This window comes from Danio rerio, chromosome 25, assembly GCF_049306965.1.
Source record: "Danio rerio strain Tuebingen ecotype United States chromosome 25, GRCz12tu, whole genome shotgun sequence".
Lineage (NCBI taxonomy): Eukaryota > Metazoa > Chordata > Actinopteri > Cypriniformes > Danionidae > Danio > Danio rerio.
In genome coordinates, this window is record NC_133200.1 from 4136440 (window position 1) to 4152971 (window position 16532).

At 35.8% G+C, this 16532-nt stretch overlaps 1 protein-coding gene across 3 annotated transcripts; it reads right to left on the reverse strand.

Moving 5' to 3' along the window:
* Positions 1-97: 97 nt before the first annotated feature.
* hdhd5 (haloacid dehalogenase like hydrolase domain containing 5) lies at positions 98-16511 on the reverse strand. 3 transcript variants are annotated; one of them, XR_012399743.1, is made up of 9 exons: positions 16128-16511; positions 13592-13810; positions 13312-13424; positions 11114-11207; positions 9372-9405; positions 9120-9294; positions 6806-6994; positions 2809-4198; positions 98-1859 (listed from the first exon to the last, which is right to left on the reverse strand). XR_012399743.1 is itself a non-coding variant. In NM_001328522.1 (8 exon segments), coding segments are annotated over 8 exon segments (1344 nt in total). In that variant the 5' UTR covers positions 16245-16510; the 3' UTR covers positions 3573-3795.
* Between the last annotated feature and the right edge of the window lie 21 nt (positions 16512-16532).

Here is a 16532-nt window from a genome sequence, read left to right on the forward strand (position 1 = left end):
ACACTAGCATTATTCAACCATTCATATATGCCAAGCACAATTTTATTTAAATAAATATGGTCAAAACTGTAAAAGAGCGACAATTAAAAAATAAATACAAAAACAAATCTCACAGCATTTATTGAATAAACACTACACGAATATTTTTGTGGATAACATTTGACACATTTATCCTGCAGCAGGTTGTGTGCAGTACAGTAAAAATTTTTAAAACGTTAAAAAACAGTCAATAATGCATTGCTTATTATTACGTAAAATTAACTGAAGACTTTTAAAGAAGTAGACATGAAATGAAGGGTTTTTGTGTTGTAAAATCTTTAAAACAAGCGAACGCTAAACATTAACACAGATACAGGACAAAATCCGACAGAACAACAAATCAAAATGCAACAAACATTTCTAAACGTTAAACGTTAAATTTTACATTTAAAATACATGATAAAGACATTTTCATTGCTACATAAATATCTCAATCTAATATAAGTATTTGTCCAGTGTGATCAGCTCTTCAAAGCGTGCTGAGCAAACAAACATCAACTGAGGCGTATGTGAACTAATGGCGGATTTCTCAGACAAAACGCACATAAACTGGCCGTTTCCTGGAGGTAAATGGCGTTGTGTTGTTTCTCATTATGGCTTCGTGAATAATCCTCTTTGCTTGCTGGAAGCGTTTAACCTTGTGTTCGTGAAAATTTTTCATTTTCCTTCGAAAAAAAATTATGTTGTTAGAAGGGATACAGCTGCGGCCGGAAATTAACGAGAATTAATTACCTCAACCCTAAACCAAAGAGCTTAGAATGACCAAGAGCAACACTCAATAGAACGTTCCATTGCAACAGCAGCGCCCAGCAACAGCCCCGGATTCCGCCATTTTGGAGTGAACGTGATCGGCCGTCCATTGGATCTTGTTGCTGTCGCGATGGCAAGCAGCTGCTTTGTTTTTTTATTTATAAATTTATAAAGCGCATTAAAGCTGAGATACAACATAAGGGACGACAATACAACTCTTACTATCCCAATCATCAGCACTTTTAATAGTTTATTTTACAGACTTATGATATGCTGTCGTTCTATTGGAGTTTTTATGCCAAAATGGCCGCCGCTCCCTCTAGTGGCTGTTTCCCAAATTGCACTAGAGTGTCGCCTCTTGGTGATTCTATGCACTTTGCCTAAACCCAACCATCAGAGTCATGTAAAAACTGCGATTATACCTAGCGTTATTCTTATTATTTATTAAATTATACATTAATTGTATTTTATTAACGTCTACCTGAGTAATTTAAAAATAAGAATTGTAGTACAGTGACTCAAAAATTATATTGATGCGAGTATCCACAGCTGTATCCCTTCTGCCTGACGAGCTGACTTTGCCTATAATGCACTAGAGGAAGCGTCTAAACTTCTACGTCATTTTTATGTAAATAGCTGCACTTAATTCAAATGAAAATGATTTGCATGAATGGGGGTCGTGTGTAAATCCCTTAAAACAGTGACAGTGAATGAGGCTATAGAGTTCGAGAATCTGTCACGGCGAGTTGCGTCTGCCACGTTTGTGGACAATCACAGGAGGGTTGTTGCTAGATCAGATATGGTTGCGACCGGAAGTTAATGAAAATTATTTACAGTTGAAGTCAGATTTATTAGCCCCCTAAATTATTAGCCCGCCTGTTTATTTTTTTCCCCAATTTCTATTTAACGGAGAGCAGATGTTTTCAACACATTTCTAATCATAATAGTTTTAATAACTCATCTCTAATAACGGATTTATTTTATCTTTGCCATGATGACAGTAAATAATATTTGACCAGATATTCTTCAAGACACTTCTATACAGCTTAAAGTGACATTTAAAGGCTTAACTAGGTTAATTAGGCAGGTTAGGGTAATTAGGCAAGTTATTGTATAACGATGGTTTGTTCTGCAGACTATCGAAATATATACAGCTTAAAGGGGCTAATAATATTGACCTTAAAATGGGTTTTAAAAAATTAAAAACTGCTTTTATTCTAGTTCAATTAAAACAAATAAGACTTTCTCCAGAAGAAAAAATATTATCGGACATACTGTGAACATGTCCTTGCTCTGTTAAACATCATTTGGGAAATATTTAAAAAAGAAAAAAATTCAAAGGGGGCGAATAACTGACTTTAACTGTATATCATTTATTCATTTCCTATTAATTGTATTTTATTAACATCTACTCCTACCCCAACCCTTAACCCAACTGTCAGAGTAATTGTGCAGATTTTTATTTATGTTATCTATTAAATTACCCAATAAATTGTATTTTTAATTTCTACCCCTACCCTAACCCCAACCGTCACAGTACTGTAAAATTATTATTATACAGTGTCATAAAAATGCTGCTATATTGATGTGCGTATCGCACTTCCGGCCGGCCGCATATCCGATCTAGACTTTACCTCGCAGGAGCGCTCAACCATTTTATACTGTAGTAATATATTTTGAAAAACACGACACGCTCAGAATAAAATGGACTAACATGCATATACAGTTAAATTCTGAATTATTCGCCCCCTATGATTTTTATTCTTTTTTAAATATTTCCCAAATGATGTTTAACAGAGCAAGGAAATTTTCACAGTATGTCTGATAATATTTTTTCTTCTGGAGAAAGTCTTATTTGTTTTATTTCGGCTAGAATAAAAGCAGCTTTTAATTTTTTAAACACCATTTTAAGGTCAGAATTATTAGCCCCTTTAAGCTAATTATTTAAATAGTCTACAGAACAAACCATCATTACACAATAACTTAGTTAAGTTAACCTAGTTAACCTGCCTAGTTAACCTAATTAACCTAGTTAAGCCTTTAAATGTCACTTTAAGCTGTATAGAAGTGTCTTGTAGAATATCTAGTCAAATATTATTTACTGTCATCATGGTAAAGATAAAATAAATCAGTTATTTGAGATGAGTTATTAAAACTATTATGATTAGAAATGTGTTGAACAAAATCTGCTCTCAGTTAAACAGAAATTAGGGGGAAAAAAATAAACAGGCGGGCTAATAATGTTAATAATTCTGACTTTAACTGGACCTTTACAAATGCTCTGAGTATCTGAGAGGCTGAAAATATGCGGATTTGGAGCGGCTCAAATAAATAAACACACGTTTATCCATAACTAACAGCGCATAAACGAGCTGCCGCAAGAAAAAAACCTCTCTATATATGATTTTCCTCATTACCTGTAGAACGAGCACTTGTTTATTGCCAATGAGTGTATATATGATACAAAAAAACTCAATAGAGATCAATGGGAATCTGCCTCCCTTATCCTAAACACCCAGAATGCATTGCGCTGTTACCACACATTCCAGTTCTCTATACTCATATTTCATGCAGCCGTCATTTTAAAAAACGAAAGTGAGCCTGTTTCATCATCTTACCGTAAATCATGACGAGTCTAATATAGTGAAAGAGTCCGTCTATTAACTTGAGTTTGATCAATGGCATCTAAAACCTGTGTTTGTGGAAGAAAACGTTAGCTAACTAGTGCCTTTTCCCTTAACTCAGCTGAAAATGAGCTCTGATATCCCTTTTTGTTTTCACACTATTCATTCAGAACGGACCTTCGGGTCACTTGTAAGGCGGTGAAATGATAAATTCGTGTCACTTTCTCTTCGCTGATGTGATATACAGCCAGCTACACAATGTTCCTGTGTGACTCCAGGCGATACTTCCGGGTTCCTCCCCATCGCAGCCTCGATTTCGCTTTTAAAATGGCGGCTGTGTGAAATCAGTCTATAGAGGGCGAGTTCACATACAGCAGTTAGTTTACTCCAGGGGCCAACCCTCCAGCTGGAAGACCAGCTCCACTCCATCCCGAACGTCATTAACGATGAAGGACGGCTGGGTCAGGCTTGGGTCGAAGCGGAAGTCTCGGTGTCCGTGGAAGATCCTGTGCTCCGTGAGCGTCTCCTGAGGGTCAGTCGGCATGTCGCGGTTGTAGACGCCAGTGCAGACCAGGATGGAGCTGCAGGCTTCGGGCAGACAGTGTTCAAACGAGCCTCCCACCATCACCTGTCCTGAACATTTGGCATCGTCACAGTGCAGATCTGCTGCCATCTGACCGGATACACCACCCTGCGCCTGGACCTGCGGCGTACAACTGCGGTTCATCGCTTTGAGGTATCGGTTGTACAGGTTTGCACCATAAATATCAGCCATGGGGTTGTCACTGTGAGAGAGAGAGATGCATTTTTATTTTATTCGATGTTTGACGTAATCTCATTTGAAAAATAAAAAAGGGGCAGGGAATAGTGTAGCCCCTCCCCTTTTTAAACAACCAATAGCATTTGATTTTATCACCGCTCTGCCAGTGAGAGTGGTTGAGCTCAAGCGCATCAAATGAAAAGCAAATGAGAAGAAGGGGGCGGGGCATGTCAGATACTAGAGAGCATTTGATTGGTCAAGATTTGATGACAAACTAAAGTATGAGGTGACGTCTAAAAAATTGTAACAAATGGAAGTGACAAACTGCAAGCTTTGGATGTTTATATCAGGTTTATATTTTCAAAATGTGGACTTTGTCACTGTTTTAGCGCACACTGGCTTATAGATTTCCTTATTTTAATTTCAAAGGACCTTAAATTGCTAGCTAGAAGAGTATAGTTTGGCAAAGTTTGTTGGTTTTAAAAAGCTGTGTGAGTTAGCATGTTACCATATTATTGTCAGCATGAATCAGCAGTGTTACTATTTTTAGCATGTAGCTATCAAGAATTAACGTGTTAGATAACATGTTGCTAGCATAGGTTAACATGTTAGCATGTCGCTAGTAGAAATAATTGTGCTGACAGCATGTTTCTAGCTTAAATTAGCATGTTTCTACCTAAATAAATTACCTTGTTAGCATGTTTCTAAAATATATGACCATGCTGCAGGCATGAAACAGCATGTTTTTAGCATGATTTGGGCGGGGGAAATGCCTCCATTTCCAGGACAGTAAATCTCATTTGCAGGCATCAGGGAGTCTATGAATATGGGGAAGACTCCCAGAGCTTCTGGGAGATTTGGGATGTCTGAATTTGCATGTTGTTAGTATTGTTTACTAGTATGGTCGCACAGTGAACAAAGGTGGGTCGTGCAACGTCACATAGCTGCAGCTATATTTACATGGTGGTGAATCAAAACCAGTACGATTGACGGGAATAACTCAAAAACCTCTTACCCTAAAAATATCTAAAGTGTGTTTCCTGCAAAAAGTCAAAGCTGGTTATGTTTCACAGCTGTCTTTTTCTTTGTTTTCGCTCGACATTAAGAGCACTGCTCCGTTTGAGCCCTTGCAATCTGCATTTAGCTGGTAGAGCTCGCGCTGAGTGGAGCTCTCAGTAAGGCACCGTCAGAAAAGTGCTTCTTTTTTTTATTTATTTATTTATTTATTTATTTTTTGGCTCCGTCCTGCGTGTTTTATTTTAAACACTACTAATTTTCTCTTAAATAAGTACAAACACTTACTAAATTAGTCGAATGCTTCATTATAGATCTGTTCATTCTTACATTAACACCTCTGTTATCAAACAAAACACAATGAGAGATTCATTTGCTGCTCTTCACTAAATAACTCTAGTAACTTTATTCAATATGCAAATACAATTAAAAGTGAAATAGATTTTATAGCTTTGTTTAATTTCTGTATAGGCCATTGATTTTAATAAGCTAAACCTTTTATTTCATTGTTAATATTTTCTAATGTTTGCTATGTATTCTATCATTTGAAGCTATTTGTTGTCCCATATTTTTTACATCCCAATGTTGACAGATTGCTAATCAATAAATAGCTATAGTGCTATCTGTTAGTTTTAACGTCAGCTAATGTTATGGAAGTGCATAGATGTTATGGATAATAGTAATAGTAATGTAACTACCCCCATCATTCCTTCCTCAAGCAAATATTAGATCTATTCAGCTATAATGTTAACTGCTTTGGCATATTTATCTGACGTTTTCCCAGCTTGTAGTAGTCGATTAAAAAGCTATTTAGTTTCTTATGACTACACTAGCAGTGGAGTTTACTGAGATGTGACGGGGCTTGATCATAATCCAGGGGCTTGATCAAAGGTTGATCATATTCTCTTCTGAAAAAAAGAAGAGGATCTTTTTCAACAAAAAAGTGATCACAGTTACAGCCAGCATCCCACAAAAAGCACTTCGAGCCTCATTTTGTGCATATCAAATCGCTAAATCCAAAAAGCCGCACACCATATATTTTTGACTGTATGGTGGGTCTTTAGATTGAATTTCTTGCCTAGGTGGGTCCCGGAATAAAAACGTTTGGCAATCCCTGGTTAACAGCATGATTTAGCATGTTGCTACTATGTTTGTTGCGAAAAGTATTATGTTTTTACGATGAATTACATTTTAAAATGCATTTGCATACTGTTTTTGATAGATTAATGCAGTCTTGGTGAGCAGAAGAGACACATTAAAGAAATTGTTTTGCTTCATAAGACTTCAGTGTATCCTCAGTTAAGGGTATTTATTGTGTTTTGCATGTTTTTTTTTACTCCTAAACTGCCGGTAACATTACATTTTATAAATCACAAAGAGGCGGCGTCAGGACCACAATGTAACCCCCCCAAAAAGTAGTAAAAAATAAAAGGTTAAAGTTAAATGGAAGGGGTTAATGTTAAAAGGAGGAAAAAAATCTCATCTTACGCAGCTTATGGTTGAGTATATTAACAAGATTTCATTTTAGGTAAGGTATGCCTTTAAAAATGTATTATTCCACTCTTTTGTAGTATACACTGTTGGTTGAGCTCCAGGATCAGTTAAATTTGAGTCTCACCCAATGGCGTAGAGTCTCTGGACGGGTCGAGTCCAGCCCAGTTTTTCCGCCTGTTCTCGAATGAGCAGCTCTGCGTAGTTGTACGTCACCACACTGGGCTTTCCGATCAGAGCCTCGTACTTCAGCTCGCAGCCTGTTATCTTCTTATAGATGCTCTCCAGACACACCAGGAACATGCCGTGACCAAATCTACAATGATGGTGGTAAACAGTCATCATTAATATCATGTTCATGCTGCACCAATCCAACTGATTATGAGTGTTGTGTAGATAGATGGATGGATGGATGGACGGACGGACGGACGGACAGACAGACAGACAGATAGATAAATAGACAGATAGACAGAGATGGACGGACGGGTGGATGGATGGATGTAGTGTCCAAAATAACAGCATTTATTTGAAATAGAAGATATGTGAGACTCAGGGTTGCCAAGTCCACAGTTTTCCAGCAGAATTGGCAGGGGTTGTCATACTGCATTCATTATATTTATATATATGATATGATGATACTCTATCAAAGATAAAAAAACTGTGCTTAGATGATGAAACCGAATGAGCTCTAGAGGCGAGATGCATTTTGTTTTCCACGGTAAAAGATTGGCAGGCCTGTCAATTTACAATTTAAAACAAATATTGTGAATGATTTTAAATCTTTCATCAAAAATGTATTTCACGAAACGTAAAATATTTTTTCATTCATTCATTTTCCTTTGGTTTAGTCCCTATTTCAGAGGTCGCCACAGCGGAATGTACCACCAACTATTCCAGCATAATTTCCACCATACAGTCCAGCCGGGACTCGAACCAGCGACCTCCTTGCTGTGAGGCGACAGTGCTAACCACTGAACCACCATCAAAGACTCTAGAATACACAAGACGTGTCACTCGTATACTTTTGAATGGGGAAATGTGCAACTGTCAATATGGCAAATGAAGCCCCGCCTTTTAGTACAGGAGCCAATCAGCAACCACTATAGATTGACAAATCTCCAGGGGAGGGACTCAATCCAGACGTGAGTGTCTGCAGATTTTTTAGAAAGAACATTGAGAAATAAAACTAAAGAGACAGCTGTTGCATAATCTGATTGGTTATTCGTAATATGTAATGTAATCGTAAGCTTGGCAAGCAATTTTGGAGAATTTGATGCTTCCCCATTCAAACAGAATGCCAGAGCATGCTGCCTGAGAAGTGTTTCAAAGATGGCCGCCGAGTGAAATGACTTCCTTTAAAGGGACTTTGTCCACCATGTTGCCCTTTAAGATATTTTAAAATATTTATAGTTACTAATATACAGTTATCTTCAATGAAGAAACTGTCTATAATGCATACAGTTATGTAAAATATGTATTTTATGATAGTGGCGTACCGGACGGGCCCCCAGGGCACACACCGCGGGGGGGTCCATTAACCGCAATAATCAAACTCTTGGGAACAACTGTGGTCGGAACCAAAGTTCACAGGTCTGTGTTCTCTAAACACCTCTCAAGCGGTGGACTACATCATTCCGATTGCTTGCCGCCGAACCGCGTCATATCATAGCTCAAAGTTGACTTGATGTAATCTCTCCTTGACGCTCACACCGGAGAAGACGCGCCACGCTTCTCGTCGCCGGTTCTCTTTGACGCCCTCGGTGCTTTCGGTTTGTGATCGCTCCCCAGTTTGTGAAGGCTCCACCCCGCCTCCCTTCCCCGCTCCTTAATTTGTGATCGCTTCCCCGCGTTGTCGCCCTTCCGCCCCCCCCATCCCTATCATCAGGGGGCCCCGTCAGTGAACCCTGCAAGGGGGCCTCCGCATTTTGCGCTACGCCACTGTCTTATGAACGTGTGGTGGCATATTTTGTGTTTTAATATTTTTGGGCTAGTTTTGTCGCAAATACCTGGCAACCCTGGACCACAAAACCTTCTCAGGTACATTTGTAAGAATAGCTAACAATACATGGCATTGGTCCAATATATTGATTTTCCTTCAGCTTAGTCCTTTATTCATCAGGGGTCGCCACAGCGGAATGAACTACCAACTATTCCAGCATATGTTTTATACAATGAATGTCCTTCCAGCTGCAACCCAGTACTGGGAAACACCCATACACACTCACATTCTCACACACACTACGTCCAATTTAATTTATCCTATTCGCATGTAGCGCATGTGGAGAACATGCAAACTCCTCACAGAAATGTCAACTGACCCAGCTGGGACTCAAACCAGTGACCTTCTTGTTGTGAGGCGACAGTGCTAACCACTGAGCCACCTTGCCGCTCAGATGTAATGTTTCCTTTCCTGGAAAACAAACGAAAGTCCTGTCACTGACCGAGGGTTTTTGGCTTCTGCCATCCACAGCAGGTCCATGTTGCAGGCCAGCACAGGGATGTGTGGGTAATGCAGTGATGTCACCGGGTTTCCAGGCCTTCCATTAGTCAAGAGCACATCCACAATGAGCTGCAGGTTGGTCTCCCACCTGATAGGCTCACCGAACAGTATGACGGCTGTGTGAAAGTGAAGGTAAGAGTCACAGATCTCAAACACACACATCAGAAAGTGAAGCCAGAAGAATTAAACTTACCGTCTATTTGTGGCAAATCTTTAGTTTGGGGAATCTTAGGGATAATAAGCACAGTACACAATCAACGCTGAGAGGAGTTTGTTCAAATAGTAATAATGCTTTTTTATATATACAGTTGAAGCCCACCTGTATATTTTTCCACAATTTCTGTTTAACAGAGAGAAGATTTTCTTCAACACATTTCTAATCATAATAGTTTTAATAACTCATCTCTAATAACTGATTTATTTTATCTTTGCCATGATGACAGTAAATAATATTTGACTAGATATTCTTCAAGACTCTTCTATACAGCTTAAAGTGACATTTAAAAGCTTAACTAGGTTAATTAGGTTAAAGTTATGGTAATTAGGCGAGTCATTGTATAACAGTGGTTTGTTCTGGAGACATATATAGCTTAAGGGGGATAATAATATTGACCTTAAAATGGTTTTTGAATAATTAAAAACTGCTTTTATTTTAGCCGAAATAAAACAAATAAGACTTTCTCCAAAAGCAAAATATATTAAAATGTTATAGGAAATACTGTGAAAAATTCCTTGCTCTGTTGAACATCATTTGGGAAATATTTAAAAAAAGAAAAACTAAACTATTATAAATAATTACTATATACATTTCTCCCATAAAAATATAAATCTATTACTTTATGAATTATGTATTATTTTATTATGCTGTGTGAGTGTTAATCGTTACATATTCAGAAGTTTTTAATTATTAATATTACATATATTCAAATATTTCTCCTCAAATACCAAAATTAAGGAGATAAACATCATATACACAAAAAATAGACATTTGCTGTTTGTTCAAACTACTTATATAAATGAGTTGAAACAACACAGTCCTTGCAGGTTTTTTAGGGGTTAAATTAATTATTTTATGTTCAATCTACTTAAACTTGAAAAAACTACTAGGTTAACTTACTTGGCTAATGTTTAATCTACCTAAACTTGTAAATTTGGTAAAATCTTGTAAAATCATTCTAGCCGAAATAAAACAAATAAGACTTTCTCCAGAAGAAAAAATATTATAGGAAATACTATGAAAAATTCTTAAACACCATTTGGGAAATATGTGAAAAAAAGTCACAGGAGGGCGAATCATTCTAACTTCAACTGCACATATATATATATATATATGTATGTATGTATGTATGTATGTATGTATGTGTGTGTGTGTGTGTGTGTGTGTGTGTGTGTGTGTGTGTGTGTGTATATAGTTGAAGTTAGAATTATTAGCCCCCCTAAATTATTAGACCGCCTGTTTATTTTTCCCCCAATTTCTGTTTAATGGAGAGATTTTTTCAGCACATTTCTAATCATAATAATTTTAATAACTCATCTCTAATAACTGATTTATTTTATCTTTGTCATGATGACAGTAAATAATATTTGACTAGATATTGTTCAAGACACTTCTATACAGCTTAAAGTGACATTTAAAGGCATTATTGTATAACGATGGTTTGTTCTGTAGACTATCAGAAAAATTGCTTAAAGGGGCAAATAATATTAACCTTAAAATTATTATAAAAAAATTAAAAACTGCTTTTATTCTAGCTGAAATAAAACAAATAAAATTTCCTCCAGAAGAAAAAATATTACAGGAAATACTGTGAAAAATTCCTTGCTCTGTTAAACATCACTTGGGAAATATTTGAAAAAGAAAACAAAAGTTCACAGGAGGCCAAATCATTTTGACTTCAACTGTATATACATTTAGGTATTATTGTTTCTACTCACTGTGTCTTTAGGTCTGCGATGGTGATCCACTACGTCCAGAAGAGGATACGCCTCTCTCAGCATGTCGATGGTCACCACGTTCTTGAAACCTACGCTGGAATTTATTTTGTCAAGGAGAATTAACACATAAAAGGCATTATAGATTTCTGTTCTCCTCTCTATATGTTGTTTTATATTGTGTGTGCATTATTATACAGTATAAAAACAAGTTTATATTAATTGTTTAATAATATTTTTAGAAGTATTTATTTACATAGTATATAGTAACATACAGTTGAAGTCAGAATTATTCGCCCCTTTTGAATTTTCTCTCTTCTTAAAATATTTCCTAAATTATGTTTTACAGAGCAAGAAAATGTTCACAGTATGTCTTATAATATTTTTTCTTCCAGAAAAGGTCTTATTTGTTTTATTTCGGCTAGAATAAAAGCAGTTTTTACATTTTTTAAACACCATTTTAAAGACAAAATTATTAGCCCCTTTAAGCTAATTTTTTTCCTGATATTCTACAGAACAAACCACTGTTATACAATAACTTGCCTAATTACCCAAACCTGCCTAGTTAACATAATTAACCTAGTTAAGCCTTTAAATGTCACTTTAAGCTGTATAGAAGTGTCTTGAAGAATATCTAGTCAAATATTATTTACTGTCATCATGGTAAAGATAAAATAAATCAGTTATTAGAGATGAGTTATTAAAACTATTATGTTTAGAAAAGTGTTGAAAACATGTGCTCTCTGTTAAACAGAAACTGGGGAAAAAATAAACAAGCTGTGTAATAATTCAGGGGGGCTAATAATTCTGACTTCAACTGTAAATATTTTAGTACATAAAATAAAAATAAAATTAATTATAATTATGATACGATAAACATTGTTCGTATCTTGTATTATACATTCAGTTGAACTTATTTCCCCTAAAAAAAGATTTAATTAATTTTATAATGGAGAGATGCTTTTTTATCAACAATTTTAAAAAGCAATAACAAATTTTTTATAATAATTAAATAATATAGTTATTTAATTAATAAGATAAGGCTACTTATATAGTTAATAGATAGAAAAACAAAGAAAGCCAAACTTACTTTAATAAATAAGATAAAAGATATTATAGGAAAAACTGTAAAAATCCCCTTGCTCTGTTAAGCTATTGGGAATTTGTTTTTAAAAGATAACTATATATATAAAAAGATATATATATATATATATATATATATATATATATATATATATATATATATATATATATATATATAAAGATATATATATATATATATATATATATATATATATATATATATATATATATATATATATATATATATATATATATATATATATATATATATATAAATGGCTGATTCCAGTGTTATGGATGTGACATTTGCAGTAAAAACTCAAAGCATAAATTCACATATAAAGTATGTTACCATTATATTGACACATCTGTTTATATTTTCCAAAACAACTAACCACAAAGTTATGGGATCAGAAAAATATCAATCTGTTAACATTTTTATACTTTAAATCAGGGAAAATAAACATGCGTTATGGATGTGACAAAAAAGTTTGCCAGTTTACAGCATACTTTGTAGAAATTCTGTAAATTAAACTGCACAACCCAAAAGAAATAATGCTAATCAAACAGATAAGAGTTGGCTCACTATAGAAAAAAACTGATTCATTTTATTTTATTTGACATTTTTGCATTTATGAGGAAAAAGTGTCATTACGGATGTGACACTTTTCCGTTATGGACGTGACAGATGTGAAATTGTCACTTGTGTGATTTTGGCATGTGATTTTGGCAAATTAAATATAATAGTTTGAAACACTGACAGAGACATTTTTAAGTATTTTAAAAAGTACTGCAAAATACTTGTTTACACAAAAATGTTGAAACGGTTTATTTTGGTGAAAACTTAATTTTTTTCATGGCAAGGTTGACATTTGCATGGAATTGCTCATATATATATATATATATATATATATATATATATATATATATATATATATATATATATATATATATATATAGATATATAGATATATATAGATATATAGATATATAGATATATATATATATATATATATATATTAGGATTTTTAGTTATTTTTTAAACATTTTATAACTTTAAATAGTTCATAATAAATAATATTAGTTTTTAAAGTCATTTAAATCAAGGTAAAGGATACTTGTGTGCAACTTCCACCACAGGTCCCTGTCCGGACACCAGAACACACATGTCATGGAACTGAGTGAAAACCCGCAGAGGACTATGGGACAGCACCACCTGCTCCGGCAACACCTGTTTGAAGCAATGAAACCGTCCCGTCTTACTCTCAGACATGTCAACAAACCAACTGATGTCTATAAACTAGCCACAATTAGGCATGGGCCGGTATAAGGGCACATGCTGAACAATGCAAAAGCAGGAGCCTGGAGATGTAAATATCTAATCGTCAGACGTCTTACCTCAACCTCCAGAAGGTGAGACAGCTGCTCGGCTTTGGTCTGCCGGAGAGCATTGCCTGCGTTTGTCACAAACACCACAGGAACCTTGTATTTCCCATCGCCATCCACCAGGTTCCTAAAACACTGTTTAGCAGCCGGGATTGGTGTCCGTCCTCGCACCAGCACTCCGTCAATGTCAAACAGAAGGCCAAACAAGTGGCGGTTCTGCTCATCCACATCCTCAAAACAAGAAGTTAGTATAAAAGATGTCAAAAGTGGCCAAACTTGCGTTTTTTGGAGATTTGAACCAAAAGCCTTCAAGATTTAAGCGATAAGTGCTGTGTGTCTGATTAATGTATAACATTTTCTTATAATTATTGATAACTATTATTTAAAATAGGATGTGATGGACCAATCTTGATGGGAATTCAAACCAACATCCTTCAAGTTGCTTACCATTAAGTTCTGTGTGTCTCGTTAATATGTTACATTTTCTTATAATTATTGATAACCATTATATGAAAATAGTATGTAATTCACCAATCGTGGTGGGGAATCGGGGATTTGAACCAACAACCTTCAAGTTACTAAACATTAGGTGCTGTGTTTCTGATTAATGTATAATGTTTTCTTTAGACCAATCGTGGTGGGGATTTGAACCAACAAACTTAAAGTTGCTAAACATTAAGTGCTGTGTGTCAGAATAATGTAACATTTTTTTATAAATATTGATATCTAACATATAATAATATTACATTGTAATAAATAAACTTTGCTGGGGATTTGAACCTACAACTTTCAAGTTAAATGGTAAAGGCTGTATGTCAGAATGATGTATAACATTTTCTTATAATTACTGATAGCTAATATAAAACAATAGTGTATATATATATATATATATATATATATATATATATATATATATATATATATATATATATATATATATATATATATATAATAAGCAAATCTTGCTGGGGATTTGAACCAACAACCTTCACATTGCTAAAGGCTGTGAGTCAAAATAGTGTGTAACAATTTTAAAAACGTTAATAACTATTATATAATAGTAATAGTAGTAGTTATAATAATAAAAATAGTATTTAAGATCAAAATGGTCATAGTTTTATTGGGGACTTGAACCAAAAACCTTCAAAGTGCTAAACGTAAAAGGCTGTGCCAGAATAATGCATTACATGATTTAAAAAAAAAAAAATTATAATATTATATGTAATAGTAAGCAATAGCAGAATTTTGTGTAGGTGGGGATTTGAACCAACAACCTGCTGGTTCTAATTTCTATAATAATTTATAACTGTAATATAATTTGTTCGTTTATTTTCTTTCAGCTTAGTGTCTTTATTCATCAGGGGTCACCACAGCAGAATGAACCGCCAACTTATCCAGCATATGTTTTTACACAGCGGATGGTCTTCCAGCTGTAACCCAGTACTGGGAAATACCCATGCACACTCACAAATTACGGTCAATTTAGTTCAACCAATTCACCTCTAGTGCATGTGTTTGGACTGTGGAGCACCCAGAGGAAACCCACACCAACATGGGGAGAACATGCAAACTCCACACAGAAATGCCAACTGGCCCAGCCGGGACTCGAACCAGCAACCTTTTTGCTGTGAGTGCTAACCACTGAGCCACCGTGTTGCCAATGTTATATAACAGTAGTTATAATAGTGAAAATAGTAATCAATGTTAAAATCCTCAGATTTGTCCATGTGAGGCTTTGAACCAACAACCTTCAACTTGCTAAATGTTAACGTCTGAGTGTCCGAATATGTACAACATGATTATATAGTAACAGTATGTGTAATTGTAAAACATAGATGGGCGGTGCGGTGGCGCAGTGGGTAGCGCTGTCGCCTCACAGCAAGAAGGTCACTGCTTCGAGTCTCGGCTGGGTCAGTTGGCATTTCTGTGTGGAGTTCCCTGAATAATAAAGGGACTAAGCCGAAAAGTAAATGAATGAATGAGTAATAAAAGATAGAATCCTGAATGTTGAGGGTACTTGAACCAAGAACTTTAAAATAACAGATGGAATTCAAACCCAGACTAAACCAGTATGCCACAGCACCCCCTAATGACTCCCGAACACCCAGACCGTGTTTCACATTTCCTGCAAAAGGAAACTGAAACCATTAGCACATCCCTTCACTGTTGCTGTGCTATTTAGGGGAAACATTTCACAGTAAAGAAATTCAGGTGAAAGTTCGTGTAGATCAACTGAAGCTTCATTCATGTGCTAAATGTTAAACACTGTGTGTTAGAATGACATTATAACAATATTTTACATCCATCACATGTATAACTCATGTAAATATACACTGTTTATAATGGACGGAAAATGCTGACTAGATAGGCAGCTCGCTACATGTTTGAAACACAACCAGATACCGACGCGAAACTCATAGCAACAAAACATCAACACAACCGTGTTTAGATAGTAACTCCACTCTTTTTGGTGTACTAGCTGACTCATGGTGGTTATTATTGATCGTTAAATTATGAATATCATTAATAATCCAGCGCGTGAACTCACTGTGCTGTAGCGGCGCTGCGTCTGCGCAGAAACAGCTGCATTAGTGACTTTCCTGCTGAATCTGACGCCTCTCCACCCGATTCCCAACATGTTCAAGCGGGAAAACATCTGTGCCATGCTTTCCTTCCGAATAAATGAAACACAAAACGGCGTTTCTACTTTGACCCGAGCATGACTCCTCCTGTCCCGCAAACCATTAGCTCACAGGCTATCAGCAGCTGCCAAACATGTTTTTCATGTCTCTAATGTCTCTTATCTAAATCAATCACTGTGTGTGTGTGTGTGTGTGTGTGCGTGTGTGTGTCAGCAGGTAAGAGCGCAGAAATGACAGGCGCCTGCTGGTGCTGGAGTGGAGTGTGACGCCAGTCTGCGCTGTTGTTGCGCAGACGACGCAGTCAGGATGCG